Source organism: Scatophagus argus, chromosome 14, assembly GCF_020382885.2.
Source record: "Scatophagus argus isolate fScaArg1 chromosome 14, fScaArg1.pri, whole genome shotgun sequence".
Classification (NCBI taxonomy): domain Eukaryota; kingdom Metazoa; phylum Chordata; class Actinopteri; family Scatophagidae; genus Scatophagus; species Scatophagus argus.
Window position 1 is genome coordinate 22,638,427 of NC_058506.1, and position 23,434 is coordinate 22,661,860.

The 23,434-nt window shown below is 45.5% G+C and overlaps 1 protein-coding gene and 1 long non-coding RNA gene across 3 annotated transcripts; one reads left to right on the forward strand and one right to left on the reverse strand.

Annotated features, from left to right (window-relative positions):
* The first annotated feature begins 5,211 nt into the window (after positions 1 to 5,211).
* Positions 5,212 to 14,737, forward strand: LOC124070583. Its single transcript, XR_006845209.1, has 5 exons — positions 5,212 to 5,450; positions 5,512 to 5,712; positions 13,925 to 14,020; positions 14,307 to 14,437; positions 14,598 to 14,737. It is a non-coding gene; the product is annotated as an uncharacterized LOC124070583 (long non-coding RNA).
* On the reverse strand, positions 11,975 to 21,959 carry LOC124070546 (neuronal acetylcholine receptor subunit alpha-10-like). Of its 2 annotated transcripts, none has more exons than XM_046410535.1 (6): positions 21,550 to 21,959; positions 16,395 to 16,540; positions 16,164 to 16,318; positions 15,838 to 16,084; positions 15,471 to 15,756; positions 11,975 to 15,024 (listed from the first exon to the last, which is right to left on the reverse strand). In XM_046410535.1, the coding sequence occupies exons 2-6, from the start codon at positions 16,500 to 16,502 to the stop codon at positions 14,303 to 14,305; spliced, it is 1,518 nt and encodes a 505-aa protein (XP_046266491.1). In that variant the 5' UTR covers positions 16,503 to 16,540; positions 21,550 to 21,959; the 3' UTR covers positions 11,975 to 14,302. The 2 variants fall into 2 exon arrangements, with proteins under 2 accessions (XP_046266491.1, XP_046266490.1); XM_046410534.1 differs by having other exon boundaries at positions 21,167 to 21,959.
* Between the last annotated feature and the right edge of the window lie 1,475 nt (positions 21,960 to 23,434).

Genomic DNA, 23,434 nt, shown 5'->3' on the forward strand with positions numbered 1-23,434 from the left:
AGGATACTAACAAAGTCTTGGCAATCTAGATATCAGAGATACTTGATGTATTAAAAGACAACAGTGGCTGAACAGCAAACACAAACTCTTCTGTTAGAAATGTTCCACAAATAATGTAAAGATAGCAGCAATAACACATATAACATTAAACATCTTTACATATATTCTGACATTTTTTTAGGAAATTTAAAAAATCATTTTGTGCTTGTAATACATCAACTGCAGTTTCTGACGTCCGTCTTCTTTTGTCACTGGAAGCAGTTAGTATTGACCAGCAGCAGGTAAGGTCTCATTTTATAGATGCAATTCTAACATCAGGGGAGACATCACTTAGCATTAGGTAATGTGTGATGCAACAGTAAGACATAAATGTGATGGCCACAGCAGTGTCAATAAGCATTAATAATTAAATTAAGAAAATTTAACAATCGTATGTCTCAGCCTCTTCCCCCTAAAATGATCCCTTCCACTCATATACTAACATATTTCCAACAACAATTTTACACTCCACTATTTTATTTAAAGACTTACATGCATATGTGCTTTATCTGAGCTCTATTGTAACATCAGCGTGCTAACATACAGTGTATCCTGGAGTAGCATTATTGCTGGCCAAGGCCACCAGATCGCTAATGGTCTTGGTGTTGATAGACACTGCAGGGCAGTCAAGCAGTCTTTGATGGCAGCTAAATTAACCAGCTAACATTTATTGCCACTGGCTGTTGGTTGTAATTCTCCCAAGGACAGTAATACACCCGTCGGGAAAAGGAGGAGGTCAGTGAAAGTGATCGGTTTAAAGAGCTTGCTACACGAAATCAAACAAGAAACTCAAAACATAACTGCGGCCCAGCAAGAGAACGGAGTGGCGGTTGCATGACTCCAAGTAATGAATCGGTTTTATCTAGAATCTACCATGCCAACCACCATCCGATTCCATCCGAGCATGGAATCTCCTAAGCATGCTTGAAACTGGCAAGACAGTACAAGTAAAAACTGAGATGAGAAACCTAGAATGTCAAGGTTTGATTCCTGTTGACCAGAAGAGGTTCGCCAAAATGTGTATGAGGATGACTGATGCTGGCCAAAATGGCTCAGAGTGCACTCACTGGACGGGAGGTGTATAGCCCATGAGGACACACACGTCAAATAGAATTGAGACCCATGGTGATAGAATGGGACTGGCCACAGTCGTGAAGATATCTACTGTGTGAATCATGTTCTTTGACTTTTCCAGTGCTTTCTCACCATTCAACCCTTCATTCTAAGGATAAAGCATCTGGTGATGCATAAGCACTCCAACACCGCGTCCTGGATCTCAGATTATCTCACTACCTTCATCCATTCTGACAGTATTTAGTCTATACTTCAGTATGTCGGAATGGATGACTGAGGTTGTGGTAACTGATGCACCTCAAGGAAAGGTTCTGGCACCATCAAAAGTTCTCCAAGACAATGAAGAGGAGTACAGATCAAGAACTTCATCACAACAGCTGCTGGTACACTCCAAGAAGATTAGGCAATTAGTAATAAAACAAAACAACAACAACAACAAAAACAACCAAAGGTTGTCTGGCTTTTACTTTTTTCTTTTTTACGAACAGCGTTTTCCAGTTTTGAATGCCACCACTAACATTCAATTACCAATGAAACAAAGTGATATATATGATATATACATTTATCAAAAATATCTGAATATTACAGACAAGCCAAATTTAGACATTCCAGTCATGAGGGTGCCGCTGCTGGAACCGTCACCGTCAGTTTTATCTGTCGAAGACAGACGAAACTTCAAGGTGTCATCAAAATCTGTAATGTGAAGATATGTGAAAATATGAGAGAATCAGAGAAAACTGAAGCTGCTAAACAGAGTTTTTGATAGTGTGATAGCCATTAGACAGCCAAATACTGTCACTGTTTTGATTTCCTGTTTTATTTTTTAGGATTCCTTTATTTCCTGTTTGTGTTAGTTGTTGGTGTTTTTACTTTCGTTGATTGTCTATTGTTTTCACCTGTGTCTCGTTAGCCCTTCCCTCATGTGTATTTATAGACCTGCCCTTTCCATTGTTTGTTGTCAGATCATCTGCGTCCTTGTGAGTAGCTTTCCAGCAATTTGTCCTTGCGTTAAACCTTCAGTCTAGTTTCTCTTCCTCGTGTTTTTGACTCCTGCCTGTTTTTTTGGACTACCCTTCTGCCTAGTGTTTTTGTACCTTTGCCTGTGCTGACTGCCTTTTTTGTGTACCGACCTTGGACTGAATGAACCTCCCTGCACGCCTACTTGTCTCTGGTCTGCTCTGTGGGTCCAAGCCAGTCTGTCTAACCCTGACAGTGCGATCTGACCATCACTATGTCAAAGTGTACTTTATTGTCAAAAATCTATGTAACGGGTTAGCACAGAAAATTGAAATTTTGTTTGACCAGTCTTCAATGTGCAGTTAAAAACTAAACATGTAGGTAAGACAGTGACAATAATTACACACACACGCACACACACCCATACACATACACCCAAACAAACACACACAGTGTGCAGTAAAAGGACAACATACTGATACAACCATGTACAATAAATACACACACACACACACACACAGTCACAGCAGCAGTACAGTCAATGGACATACAGGTATGTGCAGTAGTATAGATGCAGTATGTACGGTGCAAAGAGTAAAGTGTGAGTGACGTCATGAAATGTTCATGGAGTGTTCATCAGTGTGTTGATGAGTCTGATGGCTTGTGGAAAGAAGCTGTTTCTCAGTCTGCTTGTGCGGCACCACATGTTGCGGTAGTGCCTCCCTGATGGTAGTAGGGAGAACAGTTTATGTGCTGGGTGAGTGGGGTCTTTGATGATGGTCATTGCTCTTCTGGAACAGTGTGAGGTGTAGAGGTCCTGAATGGCTGGTAGTGGTGATCTGATGATCTTCTCTGCAGTCCTCACCACCCTCTGTAGTGCCTTCTTGTCTGCAGCTAGACAGCTGCCTGCCAGACAGAGAGGCTGCTGGTCAGGATGCTCTCGATGGTTTCCCTGTAGAAGATGGTGAGTGCAGATGTGGGGAGGTCAGCTCTTCTCATCCTCCGCAGGAAATGGAGTCGTGCCTGTGCTTTTTTGACCAGGGAGGTGGTGTTTGTGGTCCACGTGAGGTCTTCTGTGATGTGCACTCCAAGGAACTTTGTGCTTTCCACAGCACTGCCATTGATGAAGAGTGGGATGTGTGGTGGTTGTTTTTTCCTGAAGTCCACAGTTATTTCTTTTGTTTTGTTGACGTTGAGTGACAGGTTATTCCTCTCACACCAGTTGATGAGTTGGTGTACCTCCTCCCTGTATGCTGAGGCCCACCACTGTTGTGTGGTCAGCAAATTTGATGATGTGATTTGTTGCAGATCTGGCACAGCGCACACATCCTTGTGGAACCCCAGTGTTTATGATGGTGGTCGCTGAGGAGTTGTTTCCGACTCTGACTGTCTGCGGTCTGTTTGTGAGGAAGCCCAGCAGCCAGTTGCACAGTGGAGTGTTGATGCCTATTGCACTCAGCTTGTTCACCAGATGTTGGGGGATGACAGTGTTGAACGCGGAGCTGAAGTCGATGAACAGCAACCGTGCGTGACTGTTTTTGTTCTCCAGGTGAGTCATGCAGAGGTGGAGTGCTGTTGCTATGGCGTCATCAGTGGAGCGCTTGGGGCGGTATGCAAATTGATATGGGTCCAGGGTAGTGGGGAGGGTGGATGTAATGTGGGCCTTTACTAGTCTTTCAAAGCACTTCATCATGATGGGAGTGAGTGCTATGGGTCTGTAGTCGTTTAGTGATGATGCTGGTGACTTCTTTGGTAGTGGTACAATGGTGGTGGCTTTGAAGCTTGCTGGTATGGAGGCTTGGTTCAGAGAGGTGTTGTAGATGTCTGTGAGGACGTCAGTGAGTGAGTCTGCACAGTCTCTGAGCACACGCCCGGGAATGTTGTCTGGACCTGCAGCTTTCCTGGGGTTCACCTTGAGTAGGGTCCTCCTCACGTCTGCTGGGTCCAGTTGAAGTGTTATGTTGTCTGGGCTGACGGGGGCTTTTGTAGGTGTTGTTGTGTTATTATCTTCAAACCGGCTGAAGAAGGTGTTAAGTGAGTTGAGGAAGTCTGTGTTGTCCTCACACAGTAGGGGGGCTGGCCTGTAGTGACTGACTGGATGCCTTGCCACAGGCGTCTTGGATCTTTTGTATCTGTGAAGTGGGAGTTGATTTTCTGTCCATAGGCACGCTTGGCTGCTCTCACGCCCCCGTGCAGGTTGGCCCTGGCTGATTTGAGGGCCTCCTTGTCCCCAGACTTGAAAGCAGTGTTGCGTGCTCTCAGGAGCTCACGTACCTCCCTGGTAAACCAAGGTTTTTCATTTGCTCTTACTGTAATGTCCTTGGTGATGGTTACATCTTCCATGCATTTTGTTATGTATCCACTGTATCCAGGACACTAGCAGAAGATAGTGGGTGGAATCAACCTGCTCTGGTCGTTCCCTTTTTTAATGGGCTTTCAGAGAGCGTAAGGGATTATTTAACCCCACTAGACCTGCCCTTGGAGCTCGACACTCTCGTGTCTCTGGCGTCCAAGATAGACAGGAGATTGCGGGAACTTGAACGGACAAGGGGACTCCCGTCTGATTCTCAACCAGTTTCCTATCCTTCCCGGGCGTCGTCGCCTAGGTATTCTCCTGCTCCCGCTTCCTTGGCTTCTACCGACATGGAGAGGGTCTCTGAGGAGCCTATGCAGATTGGACGCACTCAGCTCTCTCCTGAGGAACGCCTGCGCAGATGCAATGAGGGCTGATGCATCTACTGCACTCAGATGGGCCTTTTCCTGGTTGCCCTATACGTCGCAGCGGTTCTGCCCGTCAAGGTCCTGTGCAGGTTTGTACCTCCCTCAGTAAGAACAGATCTTCCCCCAGTTCTCGCAGGTGATTCTTTCCACAGAATCTCTGTCTCTCTGCTCTCATTGATTCTTAACCTCTCCTTTGTTCCTCTAGACTCCCCCGTGCCTGCCTCAGCTCTAGACGGCCATGTGATGTATCTGGTTACTCACTACACTTCGCCAGTTACAGTTACAGTCACATTAAGGCACTTAACTCCCCAATATGCTCCCCGGGCGCTTGATGCTGCCCACTGCTCCTGTGTGTGTTTCACTGCATGTAATTTGCCGGGTGTTGCATGTGTGTGTTCAACTAAGGATGGGTCAAATGCAGAAGACAAATTCAGTGTGTGTGTGTGTAAAAATATATTTTATATATTTTATACTGTCAATAAAGCTGATTCTTCTTCTTCTCCGGCAAGGTTTTGTCATGGAGGGAGGGTTACTGTAAGACGCAGTGCCTGGCAGGCTCCTCTGTTACCACCCTGCAGAGAGTTTCCATCACACCTGTGGAGCTCAATGAGTTTCCTGATCTGTCCTTTGTACCACCCTGCTACCTGGACCTCAAGCAGGTATTCAGTAAGGCTAAAACAACTTCACTTCCCCCTCGCCGTCCTTATGATTGTGCCATAGACTTTTTCCCAGGTACCTCGCCTCCTCGTGGGCGTACTCTCTGTCGGGACCTGAACGTCTGGCCATGGAGGACTACATTGGAGCTTCCCTCAGGGCTGGGATCATCAGGTCTTCTTCCTCACCTGCTAGAGCTTCTTTGTGGGGAAGAAGGACAAGACTCTTCGAACCTGCATCGACTATCGGGGCCTTAACAAGATCATGGTAAAGAACTGCTCTGTGGGTCCAAGCCAGTCTGTCTAACCCTGACAAATACATGATAAAATAACAAAATTAATTATTTAGCTTTCTTATGAAGGTGAAGGTGTTAATTGATTTTACATGTGTTACAATTGCAGATTTCAGCCATATTTGAGTGAAACAAAAATAAGAACTTTATTTGTATTGCACCTTGAAAAACGGATATTATTTTATTTGTAGAGTAAAACATGTTGTCAGAAGTAATAATAATAATAAGGCATTTTATTTATAGGCGCCTTTCTAGACACTCAAGGTCACCTTACATCGTTAATCATAAAAAACCCACACAATATTTTTTTTCAGTGCTTTGAGCAACAAAAAAATAAATTCTGGTTTCATTATGTAATCTGTGAAACATCAGTGAAGTGCAAGTGATTAGGCTGAGAAATAAAAACAAAGATTCACTATACAGACAAAAGTATTGGGACACCCCTCCTCATGGACCTGTGCCTCAGGGTTTGTTCTCGGCCCCTGACTTCCACTGAAGGGAAATCTTAATGCTTCAGCTCACCAAGACATTTTGGACAATGCTATGCTTCCAACTTTGTGGCAACAGTTTGTTGAAGGCCCTTTTCTATTCCAGCATGGCTGAGCCCCAGTGCACAAAGCAAAGCTCCATAAAGACATGGTTGGATGAGTTTGGTGTGGAAGAACTTGACTGGCCCACACAGAGCCCTGACCTCAACCCCATCCAACAAAATGCTTGTTTCCAAATGATGTTGAAATGATGTTTCCAAAATGTTGTGGAGAGCCTTCCCAGAAGAGTGGAAGCTGTTAAATCTGCAAAGCTGTTTATGTACAATATTTAGAATGCAATGTCATTAAAGTCCCCATTGGTGTAATAGCCGAATACTTTTGTCTATAGAGTGTGATGTCCTGGGGCAGCAGTTGCCTAGAGGTTGGAGAGACGGCTTGTGACTGGAGGGTCTCCGATTCGATTTCCCCTAGGTGGGTGTGGTGGAGTGATTAATAATAATAATAATAATAATAATAATAATGCCCCCCCATTAGCTGGCTGATGTGCCCTTGAACAAGGTGCCTGACATGGCAGCCCCCTGCTCCTGTGTGTTGCATGTGTGTGCGTTTCAATCAGTGATGGGTTAAATGCAGAGAAGCAATTTCTCAGCTTGGGATTAATAAAATAAATAAAATTTAAAAATTAAATTTTACATTTGAAAGTGTCTATAGGAGACATTCCAACAAATCAAGGAAGGTGACACGCAGTAACACACAAAGCGATTATTGCATAGTTTGCACATTGGACAACTAGACTGTGTGTAACTTAAACATAATCTTTGATTCTGGGATGCGCCACAGCTCTTTAGCAAAGCATCGAGAAAGCTCAACAACCTCTTTCATTTTTTGTGACAGAGTTTTATGCTAAAGTTCTTGGTGATGCTGGTGCGTAGCTCTTTATTGACCAGACCGTAGATAATGGGGTTGATGGCTGTTGGAATGATGATAAACATGATGCTGAACAATTTCTTTATATTTTGGGAGACTGAGGGGAACCTGTGATACAAGATTATGACCAGTGAAGACACTTCGTACACAACATACACAACAAGGTGACATGCACACGTCCTGAAAGCCTTGCTGTGGATGATGCTGCCACCTCTGCCCTGTTTAACTGAAGCATGCAGGATTCTAAAGTAGGACAAAGCAATGATCAGGAAGACGCTCGTACTCAAACACCAGGTCATGGACAGGCCTAGAAAAACATACAAAATAAAAAACACTGAATCATCCTTTCAGTTCAATATCTTGTGAACCTCCCTCCTCATTCTACCATCTTTTCACTTCGCTTTGCCTCCAACAGGATTATCTGAACGATTCAAATTAAAAAGGCTAAAAGGCATTTTATTGAATAAATCTGACTGTCTTGTGTCTGCAGATACAACATACACGTGTATTCTCAGAATACAAACTGAATAAGTTCTTGATAAAACGCTGTAGGTAGTACTGCGAAGTAGTTGTCGATCATTCACTTGTAAGAAAAGGAAAAGCTGCAGTAAAAACGATGTTCCTTTATAGAACTAAATGAATGTAATGACCAGTTCACCTCCACAACATACTTACCATAGATATCATTGATGGGGGTGGGACTGCAGGCCAGGTTCAGGATGACACGGTTGCTGCAGTAGACGTGTTTGATGGTGTTGCCACACAGAGGGACATTGATGTGAAACGCGAAGAGCACAACAATACACAGTAGAGCAGCGAACCAGGCCAGAGCGCAGCAGGAGTGCAGCCGGGCGGAGGTCATGATGGTGGGATACTTGAGCGGTTTGCACACAGCAATGTACCTGCAGAGGGAAGTAATAACATCAAAACCATCCTGAGTTTTCCCGTTAAAGATTCGTTGTCACGGGATGTCAGCATGTGGAGCTGTTTGTATTTGCTTCTGAGCTTTTCTTATTTTGACTGTGCGCTCATACAAACACATCAGTCCCATTACACGTTGAGCTAGCACGACAACAAACAAGGTGGATGGTGCTACATGATAACACTTATGACTGCGACACAAATTGTGTATAAAGAAGAGCACTTCTCTTGAAAAATTTTACGTTGATTTACAAACTGACAAATTAAAGGCCTGGGAAATAAAGGATGACCGGACTTTTCAGCATGGTTTTACTTTAAACTTTAAAAGACATTCGATCCAGCTGATCGATGCCAGTAAACTGTTGAACGGTTGAAACAGTAACAGTCACTTTCTACCACTGCTGCATAACAGTGGAAGAGTAGCTTGACTGTGGGACGAATCGTCTTGATGTGCTGGTGTGTTTCGATACCTGTCATAGGCCATCACACCCAGAACAGTCTGCACTGCGGCGCCGTACGTGTGCACAGAGAAGGCCTGGGCGACGGCCGTGACATAGGCGATCTTCTTCTGCCCCGTCAGGAAGTGCATCATGAGGCGAGGCAGCACCGCTGTGGCCCCCAGCAGATCACAGGCTATCAGGTTACAAACCATTACAAACATGGGTCTGTGAAGGTTCTTGTCTGCGATAATGACGGCCGCCACTACGCCATTCCCCAGCAGCGTGACCATGTAGTCAAACAGAGCCAGGATGAACAGCAAAGAGCCGTAGCCTGGTGGTACGTAGAAGCCCTCGAGCTCAAACACTACAGGCTGTTTGAGAGGACTCACCATTGTTATGTTCTCCATCCAAAGTTCTGTGAAAGACAAATAAATCAGTTTTCTCTGAAAGGCGCCTTTTCAGGCGTCAGGATAAGAGGTTTAGAATTCTAACCACATTTCAATATGTTTGAGTCAGAGCTGACTTTTGTCTTTCTTAAATCTTAAATGAAATAGATCACACAGTGGTACCTGCAGCAGGACTGGCAAAGGTCTCACAGCAATTCAGTTTACCATCAAATACATAAAAAGGAGAGAAGTCAGCGTATGTCTAATGACCACAACACTGCGAAGGTTCCTAAAGCGTCCTGTTCCGTCTCATCAGAGCGTCGATGCTCTGACTTGTCCTTGAGAGAGTGTGTTTGCCTTTAATAACCTGCCTTTGTGCTCTGCGCCATCTGTCACACTCATTCCTACCCACAGTCAGCATTACCATCATCATCATCATCTTCAGCTACCTCAGTAATGCAGCTCATGTCCCAGATTGGCACTGAGATGTTTGGCTGTGATTTTAACGTAATAACGTCCTGAGAATTTGACTTTATTTCCACCACAGAGAGTTTGATTTTAAACATATAACATATAACATGATAACCGCACAGAATGATTTAATCTCTGTTACTCAGGATGTTCAGTCTTACCACCTTAGTGTGCGTGTGTGTGTGTGTGTGGATGCGTATTCCTGTAGTTATGGGGACAAAAATCTGTTTACCATTAAAGAGTAACTAAGCCTCAGAATCTTGACTGGACTTCCACTATCCATGAAATTTGCAAATTGCTTGTAAAACATGAAAGTATCAACTTGTGTCATGGACAAAAGCTGCACAATCTGATGGTGTTTTTACAGTCATGAAAGCAACAGGTGACACAGTGGTGGAGACAGGTTGCCTCCAAAACCTCACCTGCCTTCAGATCATCCATCCATCCATCCATCCATCCATCCATCCATTTTCTATACCGCTTATCCGTGGGGGAGCTGGAGCCTATCCCAGCTGACTATGGACAAAAGGCGGGGTTCACCCTGGACTGGTCGCCAGTCAATCGCAGGGCCAACACACAAAGACAAACAACCACACACTCTCACACTCACACCTAGGGGGCAATGTAGAGCAGCCAATTAACCTAATGTGCATGTTTTTGGTATTGTGGGAGGAAGCCGGAGAACCCGGAGAAAACCCACGCAGGCACAGGGAGAACATGCAAACTCCACATAGAAGGGCCCAGACCGGGATTCAAACCACCTTCAGATCAGCCACTCACAAAAGACTCACGACAGTCACACACTCACGACAGTAGCAATAGCCCGTTTCAACCAGTAGGGGACAGTGCCACGCATATTTATAACATCCATCCATCCATTTTCTATACCGCTTATCCGTCAGGGTCGCGGGGGAGCTGGAGCCTATCCCAGCTGACTACGGGCGAGAGGCGGGGTTCACCCTGGACTGGTCGCCAGTCAATCGCAGGGCCAACACACAAAGACAGACCATATTTATAACAGAAAAAGGTAAAATTCAAATAGTTCGCACTAAAATGTCAAGATTTGGACCTCAGTAACACTACTAAATATCGTCTGAAATCAAATTGATATTTAAATTGATTTTCAGCAGAAAAAAAGTGGTTTAAGGGATCAGTTACTCATTAAATATTAGGGTGAAAAGCTGCCTCAAGGTTAGGCTGAGGTTAGGGTTAGGTTGAAGTAAGATTAGGATGAGGCAAGTAATGTTTACTGTTATGGTTAAGTGGTGGTTAAGCCTCCAGGAAATGAATGTAAGTCTGTGTAATGTCCTCAGAAGTGATGGAAACACGACTGTGTGTGTGTGTGTGTGTGTGTGCATGCACTGTGTGCACCTCGAGGCTCCCAGGTGTCTCTTTGACCAGCAGGTTAATAGAATTAAAAGCTGCAGTGAGGCGTTCAGGGGACGATGGACAGGGAGCTCTCTCTCCCTCTAAAGAGACTCCAGCCTACAGACTGGTCCTCTCCCTTTATCTTCACACTGCTCTTCCTCTGTACATCTTATCTGAACCGGCAGATGTGTGTTTTCTGGATTCTAGCTCATCCCAAAAGTGCTTTATGTGCTGTGGGGTTGAGGTCATTGCTCTTTGCTGGCCACTTAACCATTTCTTTATAAAATCATTATCATTCCCAGTTGGTCAAATACAGATGCTTTGTCACACCCTTCATGGGGCTGAGGCTGAACCAGGAATCTCAGCCTCTGACCAAAAGTAGCGGGACTAAAAGGCCATGATGTGCTTTATAGAGGAAAAGTCAGTCAGTTACGAACATCCAAAAGTTGTTTGTGCTCACTGAAGTTTCATGAGAGTGTGTCTGTTAAATGAAACTGTATGTCTGATGTTGAAATGGCAAATGGTGGCACCAGAGGAAAGGTCAGAGTTCACCTTAACTGTTCTGTAGATGTCCAAAGCAACTTAGTCAGAATCTGGCCAGTAGTTAAGTTTTGCTAAGTTGAAAATCAGGAGCCAGCAGTTTGTTATGCACTAAGAGCGATGTGAGTCCCTGTACATCCCAGGAGCTTTCATTACCTGAAAAACATCTATTAGTGGTCCTCTTTGTTCCCAGAGGGCTAATTACCATCAGGAACTGTTAATAAGTGTTTTGTTAGCGAGCAGCTCACAGTGGACCTCATTAATGATCAGAAACATTAACCCTCATTACTGTCTGCTGTGGCAACTGGAACACACAGTGATGAAACTAGTGAACCACCAGGGGGCAGTGTAGTCCCCTGAGCTTTCACCAAGTAACAGTTTATAGTTTTTGCAACTTTGGTTAACTGTTCACTACACTACTACTAAGTTTTACAAAACTCTGATGTTCAAGAGCACAGTTACCTTCTTACCTCTGGTTAAAGAATTCTGATTACATTTACTGGCACCCTGACATACACTGAAAGAAGCTGCTTTGGTGTTTGTGCTCATTACTGACTTCATGCATGATCTTCCATCATTTAATGTCACTTGCACTTGTATGATTTTTAGTGGAGTGACAATAACACACAAAAAAATATTCTCACCCGTTAATGCATTGCCCTCCCCAGTAAAGCAGTTTGCCCAACACTGTTCACAGACTGTGGATATGTTTTTATTTTTGTTTTATACAACACGTGACTAGGATTAAAACAATCGATCGAGTAACTCGCTTCCACTTAACTACAATACATTGCATTCTTATTTATTGTTACTTACACAAAACACTGTGAACTGTTGATGTGTGGATCACCAGTCAGTTCACATATTGATGGTAACTGTGGTTAATCCATAGATCAGGTGGGCCAAGTCATAAGACCTAACACTCTGATTAATGAAGGTGGAGAGAATTCACATTCACTCACTCCTTCAAGTTTGGAGTAAAGTAGTAATCTACATACAAATGAAGCTGGTTCATAAAAATGACAGCAGCAGCAGCAGCAGCAGCAGCAGCAGCAGCAGCAGCGCCCTCTGCTGCAGACCAACCAGACTGCAGTCTAACTGTCAGACATACTGTATGTTTTTCTTTCTGTTTGTTCGCCCTCTGCATCATTTTTTAATGAAAGCATGCATCAGTTAGCAATATTCTGACAGTGTGATATAATTCACAAAATTATGTACGATTGTATGATATTCCTCACCTATCAAAACCCCCAAAAAGTCCTGTGTTGCTTCTCGATTTCTCACTTCTCTCCAAATAAAATAATATTAATTAGGTAGATTAGTGACATTTGTGCGTTTGTCTCTGCAAAACCTTCAGTGAACCTCAGTAAACAAAGTTGTTTTAATAAGAAAACTTTAGTGTACTTCATGTCATTGACAGTGTTTCGTCAACATGTTCTCCAACAAATGTTCAACACCACACAGACAGGATATATAACAAGTAGTTACTGTGATTCTGGTTTTTGCATACTTTAAAGGGACAGTTCACCTGCAGTGCTGTTTATCCTTCTAGATAGGAGTAGCACATTTTTAGACACATCAACTGCAGAGATGTCTGCCTTCTCTTGAATGTAATGGAGCTAGATGGACCATGACGTGTGGTGAGAAGGAGAAACAGCAACGTCTCTTTCCCGAAATCATGACGCAGTATGTCAAGATAATCCACAGATCTTACTGTGAACACTTTCATTTACTTTCTTTTCTTATCACAGCGCATAAGGAAATTATGGTGATGATTTTGAGGTGAACTGTCCCTTTAAGACTACAAACACTGCAGATGATCGGAAAGTGCGTTGGTTTGTTTAGGTTAATAAGTGTGTTTCGCTTCAATATCTCTTGAATTTGATCATCAAGATCGCAAGTTCTGATCGGCATATTTTACAGTTTCAAAACAAACAAAATTGTTTACTCTTTTCTAAACAGACAACATATTCTGTCTAAGTTTCATGAATGCAGATAAACTGACTGTACATAAATCTGGTCAACATGAGAGCTCACAAAGTGAAGCCCAATCATCCGTTTCGCCCCCTGGTGGCTGACTCCAGTACAGCTTTAAACCTCTCCATGTTAGCACATGGGACATGAGCAATTAATTATTTGATGTTATAAAGAGGAGTTGAAATGTCATGACTGAGAGCTAAATGCTGTTCCTGATTGGCTCAGATGGGTTCAGTTCCACCTGCTGATCACTACTGCTCAGACTCTGGCTCCAAATGACATCACCAGAACAAGATGGCAGCACCCATATCTGGGTTATTCTGACTTCATTTTTGTACAGTCGTCACAAAAAACAAAACAAAATAAAACAATAAAACACTCAAAATGTATTTAAAAATGTGGCAAACATTCAGAGTTACAATGACAGGTGTGTGTGTGTGTGTGTGAGTGTTTGTGTGTTCATGTGAGACTTTGTGTTAGATTCATGTGTGACAGAAAAATATGCATTTCACACAAATTTGAGTGAAGTTGTGCACTTGAAATAAAAATGTGTGGTTTGTGAGTTCATTTCATGTTCATGTTCAGACATCAGAAACAAAACAGACGACAGAGACCCTCTAAGAGCCTCTGAAATCTTACTTTTATCTTTTATCTCATCTTCTTTTGCAGCTTTTCTTGCATGAAGCTATGGCGCGCATTGAAATTCCACATGTTGGCACGTCTCCATTCAAGCGGCACTCAGACATTGTTCAGGTGGAGGTGAATGTGAGTCCCAGTCTGAATGTTGGGAAGATATTGGGAGAGTGTTTCCTACTCATCTACTCTACTATAAATTCAGGTGGAACTCATTGTTTGCAAAGATAACACAAAGTAGGATATGCTGTACAAAACATGGTGGAGTAACCACTTGAACAGAACTGCTCGAACGGTGATGTTCAAATAGTTACTCGAACAGAACTGTTATTGTTCACTTGGTTCAACAGAATGACTTTAGATTTCGGACTTAACAAGTTAAACCACCTCATTCACCCTGCTATGTGATCTCCATCAGATGGCTTTTCCCAGGATGAGGATGCTCATGAAGAAGACCATGATGAAGAAGAGCCACATGAAGAAGCGATCCATGACCTTGGCGACCTTCCTCCACTCCCCGATGCGCAGCTGGGCGGCTCGCTGCTCCTGGTACGAGCTGGCAATGTAGTCAATGTTCCTGCGCAGTCCCTGGTGCTGACACACACACTGCGTTTTCACCAGGATCTCCGTCATGTTCTGTCTGGCTCTGCCTCCCTCTTCACCTCCTACGCCTTTCTTCTCCTCAGCATGCTCTTCTCCTCCTCCACAGGCTCTGTTTGACTCCACTTTATGTCCTCCAGCAGCTCCTTCCTCCTCGGAGTGGTTGATGGTCACGAACAGATCCTCCGTCCAGTCCGAATCGCGGCCCAGCTTCAGAGACTCCCCATCCTCCTCCGCTCTCCCTCCCCACGCCTGTCCATTCACATCCCAGTTTGCTCCTCTGGTGTTGCTGCCATTGGCTGACGGGGCTTCAGACTCCTCCTGTGACAGAGGTTGTTTCGTGGACGAGGTCCCGCCAAGGCAGTTCTCACCAACCTCATAGACAAAGCAGATGCGGGCGAGGTAGTTGAGGATGAAGCGCTCGGCCCACGGTGGGACGGGACGAGCCTCGGGACCGCAGTGGTGGATGTTCATGATGAAGATGGTGAGCGCTGTAGATGCAGTCACCATCGTCATGGTAGCAATGTAGTACTTTCCTGTTTAAAAAGGAATTCAAATGTTATTTGACCTTCAGAATGCACGTATGAGAGGTTGTATGTTTCAGTTCACAAGCTGTGATACTGACATTGTTGTCAGGTGTGTATGATGCTGTCAGAGACGCAGCCACCTTCAGTCAGCTTCTCACTCAAAAAGTCTGGGAAACTGACAGTCCTGGAATTAAATCCTTTTCCATGTGAACTGAGCCATCAATGAGAGGAGCTGACTGGCTGCGTCGTTGCTAGTGTCAAAGCTTCTCGTGAATCGGACAGCTCTGAAGGAGAACCCAGGCTCATAATGATGATCTCCATGTTTCAGCCTTCAAATAATGTGACCATATTTGATCCCTTTGATTAAACGGAACTACTTTGTTTTCTATATCAGTGTTTTCTGAACAGATGTACAACCTGAACAAGAGTTAAACATCAGGTATTTGTCTTCTCACCTATGAGTGGGACGCTCTCGGAGGGCGGCATGCTCTCCGCCACCAGCAACTGAAACACGGTGAGGGCCAGCAGCACTGTGACACCCAGAGAGACTTTTTCACCTGAGTCAGCCGGCAGGTAGAATCCCAGAGGAGCCAGAAAGGAGATCATCATGCAGGGGATGAGGAGGTTGAAGATGTAGAAGGAGGCACGTCTCTTTAGAAGCAGGGTGAACGTGATGTCTGGGTACGGATCTGAACAGCATCCATACAAGATGACGTTCTTCTTGGCTGGCATGCCCAGAACCTGTCAGACAGAGAAGTTCATTTTGTCGAAGGGCTCAGTTCAGCAGTGGGGCCTTTTTGTGGACACAAGGTAACCACTCACCTCCCACTCCACATTGGGGACAAAGTCAGAAAGGTCAGCGCTGTCCAAGGCATTGAACAAGTCCATCTGGTTGCCGTTGTGAGTCCAGGAGCCGAAGGTCAGATGGCACTCCTGCTCATCAAAGGGGAAGAAGGCCACGTCCACGGAGCAGGAGCTTTTGGTGATGGCTGGCTGGTCCCACATGACCTGACCGTCGTTACGAACAACCACGTTGGTCTCCATTGAGCTGGAGAACTCATCGTCTGCGCTGTGGGGAAGGTGGAGGAAGTCGTGTGAAGGCAGGGAGAGGAAAGAGGAAGAGGAGGGAGATTTCCTGCCCAGCCTACCTGTTATACAGGACGATATCTGGTCTCCACACGTAGCTGCTCGGTATGCGGATGGTGTCGAGGCCATCATAGTCCTCCTTCTTCCAGGTGAGGTAGGCGTCCATCCACACCTGCCGGACCCACAGGTAGGTGGTCAGGATCTGGTTGCGCTCATCCTGGTGAGAGGGCACAAACACATCAGCGCAGACATGAACACACACAGCATGAACATGAGGATGTGTTTATGGTTACCATGTCGATGATCTGGGAGAGGGTGATCTGCAGTGTGACGTTGATGATGTGGTCAGTGTCCTCCACAGGTCGCAAAGCGTTGGTGTAGTTGGAGAACAAGTCATTCATCAGCTTCTGAGCATAGCGACCGTGAGCCGCCAAGTAAACTGAGGAGCAGAGAAACAGAGACAGGAAGTCTGCTTATTTAGCCCTGAGAGATCTCACAATTTTGTAGTGTGTCAAATTTATTTTTCTTAAATCTATAATTAATACTGTGTTTCTGTTATGCACATACTAAAACTTTAAAAGTTTAGAGTGTGTGAGGGCTTTAAAATTATGATGGAAGAGTATGGTGGCCATTCACATGCTCAATTATGTCCCATGTTGCAGCAGTTTTGGGGTTGATTTGGTTCAAACGCCATTTAAAAACAACACATTAAGGCACCAAGTCCTCAGGAAACACCGCAGAAAATCCATGCTGTGATTTGGTGTGATTTGGTGTTGGACATGTCAGTTTCCTGTTGGACGTCCTGATGTTCCTGCTCCTCAGAGGACTAACACGTCGGATTTGATGACCTTCTCGTCAGAACAGCCTTGACATCGTTAGCTCCACTACAGGTGAGACTCTTGCAATGGCCCTGTGTTTTAATCTTTCGTCTTTACCAAATCATTTTACTCGCTTTCTTAATAATACTTTAATTTCCTTTTATTCACTTAAGTCATCTTTAAACATCTTCCTCACAGATGACACGTTTGGCCCATTTTGACTTCCCAAACGTGAATGTTAGTCTGATATGTGAAGTGTGTATGCAGTCTTTAATCGTGAAATGTCTGCCAGCAGTCAGTCCATCTCATAGAAACACTCTGAACACACACACACACGCAAACACACACACACAAACCACATTTCCCAGCTCAATTAACCTGGTGATCACGTCAGGTTTTAATCAGAGTCTGCAGAACTGCAGCAGATAAATCCTTCAAATCCTGTCACAGCTGATGGTGATGATGATGATGTGCCACTGCTGTATCTATGAAGGTATATTTAAATCTTTTCCTCTTTTATTTTCACATTTCTATGTCATTACCACTACGTGCATCATCAATAGTTTAATTCAGTTTTACTTTTAGTCTGTATTCAGGTCTGAACTTGATTTCAGTGTGACTTATATAAGTTTGTCTGAATCTGAACTGAAGTTTGGATGTTAAGTCGTGGAGGAAGAGCTTCATGCACCTACAAGATAAAAGAATTCAGTTCAGCTGTCACACTTCACAATCCCACAGTGTGTGTGTGTGTGTGTGTGTGTGTGTGTGTGTGTGTGTGTGTGTGTGTGTTATCTCAGCTCGGAGGAACGCTGGAAACTGACCCACCAAAACCTCCTAACTAGATGAGATCTGCAGAGCAGGACCGTATGTTATGCACTCCTGAGTCCATATCAGATAAACGAGCCGCAGCTCAGAGCAGATCAAACCACACGTTTAGTCCAACCATATAAGTAAAGAAAGAGCCGACGCTCGACTCGTGTAAACGCTTTAGAACCCAGTTAGCAACAAAGACTCGACCGTCAGCTCAGTGGGCTTCAGCTGCCAGAGAAACGTCCAGGAAGGCCTGAAGCTGTCACCTCTGACCCTCCACCTGCTGCACGGGGATACAGGAGATAAGAGTTATAATAAAACCCTGATGATGAAACCAGAAGGTCTTGGTGAGGCCTTTTGCTGATCACCTGTTCAAAGTGTTTCACTTCTTTCCTGGAAATCACTGTTGAAAAGTGAACACAGTGTGACGCTCCAGGACGACACAACGAGTCGGCCTCAGGGTCCCCATCTCAAATCGTGTCTTAACTCGGTTTGTGATGACTTTAGAAAAACACGTTTAAAAGCTGCGTTTAGCAAAGAAAAGCAAAACAAAAAGGGACAGGAAGTTAGCCACGGCGGAGCTTTCCTGACTGGATTTTCTCAGCTCCGATGGCATCGATGTTGTCCTAAATGCAAATTAAGAGGCTGACACTGAAAATGAGTTTAGGAATCAACTGAACTGAATTCATTTGAGATTTGAAACACAAGTCAGGAAACGTTGGACACGTTTGTCTGACATTTTTGTGTTTTTATTTTCTTATTCTTCAAGTGATTGCATATTTTGAATAATGATTGATTCATCAGTGATCCCACCTGCAGCAACAGGAACAACAAGGACAGAGAAGACATTAAAGAGAGAAAGAAAACAGTCCTAACCACACACACACACACACACACACACACACACACACACACACATGCAGAGAGGTTTAACAACATAACAAAATGCTTTGCACAAAAAAGGAAAAGCACGAGGTGGTCAGTTCAATGACCTTCAGATAACAGAAAAATAGCACATTAAACTCCAACATGACCGTGGACACACACACACACACACACACACACACACACACACACACACACACACAGCAGTGGAGGGTTTGAATGTTAACATTGTTTGTACAAAAATGGAAATGTGGAAGTGAAGCTCAAGTGTGTCAGACAGACATAATAAACAGGATGTCTCATTATGAGACGCAGAGACGGTCCAGGAGTCCTGTCTGTCCTGTCCCCCTGTGGTGGACCTGACAACATGCAACATACACACTGCACAGAATTCTGCCATTATTCTGCTTTTTAAAATGAACACCAACTACATCTTAGTGACTTCCTGTCTGCGGCTCTCAGCTCCGAGCTCATTGGCTCCTACAGGGGATGCAAACAAACAGGAGGAATTTGCTGTGGACTACTTTCAGTGGCGAATGAATCCACAGTTGGTGCTCTGGCTCGTATCAGTGGCAGCCGGATGGAGAGTGTGGGAGTCACAGAGGAAGAAGAAACGTCATTCTGTGACACACACACACATGCAGTACCTGTTGGGAGGTGTGTTCACTGCTGTTTGAGTCTGCTCAGTGGATCTGATGTGGTCCAGCTGCATCACGCTGAGTCTGACACTGTATACACGGACTGGTGACAGATGGAAGTCAAACCCAACACAAGACGCCTCAGTAAGGTGTTCTGTGCACCTTGTCACATGGGTGCACACCATGCTGTCAGATTTCCCTCATTAGGTGTCCAAATCCTCGGGGTCGAACCGCCACCCTGACTGTGAGCCAGCGTTAAACAACGACAGCTGATGTGATCTCGCAGGCTGACGTGGACAAAGAAAGGGTCAAACACTGATCCAGTTACATGGCTGGACTGTCCCATCCACTACAGCTGTGAGATCACACAGTGATCCACCTGCAGGTCCAGTGATGCACCTGCGGGTCTGCTGATCCACCTGCGGGTCTGCTGATCCACCTGCAGGTCCAGTGATCCACCTGCAGGTCCAGTGATCAGTGGTCCAGTGTAGGCAGGCAGGAACACACACACACACACACACACACACTGCAACACATATTCAACGCTCCTGTCTCCAAGTGGACCTTGCTGGGACACATGCTGGACTGGAGTGCTGCTCTGACCAACATGATGCTTTTTTCTTCTTGGCCAGGATGGGAAATCTGATCTGTGTGTGTGTGTGTGTGTGTGTGTGTGTGTGTGTGTGGATTATCTCTGCTGTGTGACCTCTGGAGGTCACTCCTCCTCTTATCTGGACTGAGTGTGTGATTGGCAGCTTTAATCCGCGCTCTCCTCCACCCTCACAAACAAACTTCCTGGAGTCACGTGACCCACAGTCGCACTTTGGTTTGGTTCGGATTGAAATAAGTCCGTCAGCATCTCGCAGCAGACATGAAGCCTGGTGTGCTGTTTGACCCGGCCGACCCCGTCACATGTCCACTCTGTGACGTTCGCGCCTGAATGACACCAGACGCTCCTGATGCGGATGTTCGACTGCGCGAGGAGCACGAAATGCGTCGTGTTAACACGCACAGCGACTTCAGGTGCTGGCGTGTTATTCCAACAGGCCATGAAGCACAGCAGTGAGGCCGGACTGGACTCTGGACCTGCACCGTCCTCCTGGTCGTCTGACCTGCAGGTCTGACGCCTGTGCTGGACGTTTGTGCTCATTTTCTCACTGAGTTTATTTCCGTGCAAAAGAGCCTCGAGTTTTCCCTCTTGGCGTCTGGACGTTTTATTTACGTTCACTCTGACATGAGATTTTGTTGCTCTTGCAACAGTGAAATCCCTGGACGTTAACTTTACAGATGAGTCTGCTTCGGTTCAGGTCTGCTCCTCGTCCTGACCTCAGCTCAGGCTGTAAACTGTTGGCTGCCAGCCCCCCGTCCTTATCACAGAGACACACGAGTCCTGAACGCCCCCGTCCACCTCACTGCTCCTCAAACACAGCAGAGACCAGCACCTGGAGGTCACTGATAAAAGCTGCCAGCTCACATTTAGGAAGTTTGGATTCATCGATTTGTTGTCCCACAGAGCAACACAAACTACTGTGATGACTGATGAAGTCGGTACCAAATGTTCTGTGGCTCCAGCGTCCAAACTCTTATTTTCTCTGATGGTTGCTGGTCAGACAAGACAAGAAGGCGTCCCGGACTGCAGGAGCCAAACGACCAAACAGGAAATGAATGAATAATAATCGACAGATGAATCAGTTTGAAAACAGCAGTCACGTGCAACCCCGATGAATATTACGGCTAAAAACGTCTGTTACCATGAAACACAAGAAGACAGCTTAGAATGAAAACAGGAAAATAAACGATGAAGATGCATGAGATGAAAAGTTCAAACTCTCTCTGGAGGCTGAGACGGCATCGCCACAAAGTGAGCCGGTTTGACTCAGCCGGGACCAGAAGCACATGTGAAAACGTGCTCACCTGGAAGGTAGAAGAGAAGCAGGAGGGTCGCGATCGACCCGCTGCACAGAAGCTTCATCCCGCTGCGATCTTATTGATCCGATAAATAACGATCGATAACAAGACGGCGGTGACAGCTGAGCAGCAACCGACCGCCGAGAGGAGCTAAAACACTCTGAGAGAGAGACAGGCGGACAGACAGGCGGACAGACAGGCTGCTGCTGCGGTGCGGTGGTCTCTCATGTATGAGGGGTCATTAGTGCCACACGGGCTGAGGTACTCGGATCCTTTACTCGAGTACAAGTCCTACGCAGTGAAAACACTCCACGACAAGCAAGCCAGCCTGCATCCAGAGCCTTAAAGCATGTAACCATGACAGTAAAAGTACTCAGAGCTGCACTCACGTGCCTGTCAGCATGTTGGAGCTCATCTGAGCTCCTTCCTGTCCTGCTGGCAGCTTTAAGCTCCAGCAGAGCATCAGATTCTATCAGATCCTCATGTGCCTGGAGCCCGGCTGTCCTGTGAGGACCTCGGATCTCCAAACAGGTTCCCGAGCTCGTCCCAGAGACTCCTGTGTTGGCTGTCAGTCTGACGGATGTTTGTATCCAACAGCAGAGCTTTTAAAAATACATCAGCGAGCTGCTTGTGTGAGTTAATAATTAAAGGGCAGGTACAACCACTTGTGTGACTCCTTTGTAACAGGAAACAAAAACTGCTTGTACCTCAGACACATCAGGTGTCAACTGACACACACACGCTTCACCCCTCACCCTCACACACCACCTGCCGATGTGTTCAGGTTCAACCGTGTCCACAGAGTCAGACCTCGTCAGCCCACCACAGGGACCAGGTGGGGAACGTTTCAGTCGTTCCCAGAAGACACCCAGTAGTTCAGACGAAAAGTGGAAAGACTGAATGAAAGAGCCGAGCAAGAGGTTTGAGCCCCGGTGTGCTCACCTGCGAGCAGCTGCAAACAGCTGCAGACAGCTGCAAACAGCTGACCAGGAACCAGGACCAGGATCTGGATCCCAGATTGTCTGTTTAGGGAAGTTACACAAACGAGTTTCTCAGAGCTGGTAACCCACTCACCTGAATAAATGTGGGCACCGTTGGAAGTCTGTGCATTTATCTTCAGGGATCAGTTTTCAGTTTGATGTTGTGACAACGCAGGGCCAAAGGTCTGGTTAGGTTTAGCTACTAAAACCTCTTGGTTCAGGTTGTTTTGTCATCACAAGCTCCCGACATGTTGGTCAAAATATCTGCTGTTGGCACCAGAAAGACGGCAACACGATGACGCAGAGGACACTGAAATGAGCCGGTCTGAGACTGCGGACTCTGGCTCGGCAGCTGTCACAGCTGTCACCCCCAGGTGTCACCTGGCTTCAGCAGGTACAAGCTCTGAATGCTCAGAGGGGGTCATTCACCTCCCCTGTGTGAGCCGCACTGAGCGTGAGCAGCTGCCTCTCGCGGTCGCATTAATAAATAATAAATGACAAAGTTTGAAGAGTGAAGTGAGAACATTAAGAGGAGATTAACGGATTAGCAGGAAATAAATTGGCTGACGGACACACGGCGGCGATGAAGCCAAAGAGTCAGAGCCGGGACTCGACCGTCTTGATTCTGCTTTTAATGGGATTTCATAACAACTGAATGTTGTTTCTCCAGCCAAACAGACCTGATCCCAGACCAGCTGAGAGGTTGGATCAGAACACCATCTGGTGCTTCATAAACCAACTGCAGTATTTTAAACTCAGTCTCTGGTGAACAGGATGCAGGCTAAGAGGGATCAGCAAAGCTTCTTCAGACTCCCCAGCTGGTTTTTCTTTTCTTTGCTCTCTTTTCAAACAGCTTTTGTTGAGTGAACTTGAAGGCGTGTGAAGGTTAATTGAGATGGGATGGGATGCTGCTGTCAGCCAGTTCTTTAGGTCCACCTGGAAATAAAAGTAAGAGCCTCTCAGACAGGCTGGGGGCCAAAGCTGGACTGAACCAGCCAACAGAAACCAGTTATGGAGCCAAACTTTAACAATACGAGCTGACACTGGGAGGAGCTCTCACACCTGACCTGTTGGTCTGATTCGGTTGGCTGGACTCTGATGTGGACTAAACGACCAGACCAGGACCAGGACCAGGACCACCTGAAGGTGTTTTCTCATGTTCAGTGCTGTAAAGACTCGCGATGTGTGTATGACCTGGATCTTATTTTCATATTTATGGAAGTCAGTGTGTTTTTATTGAGTCACTTCCAAAACAAAAGTCAAACTTATAAACTTGACATGAATGTGAAATCCA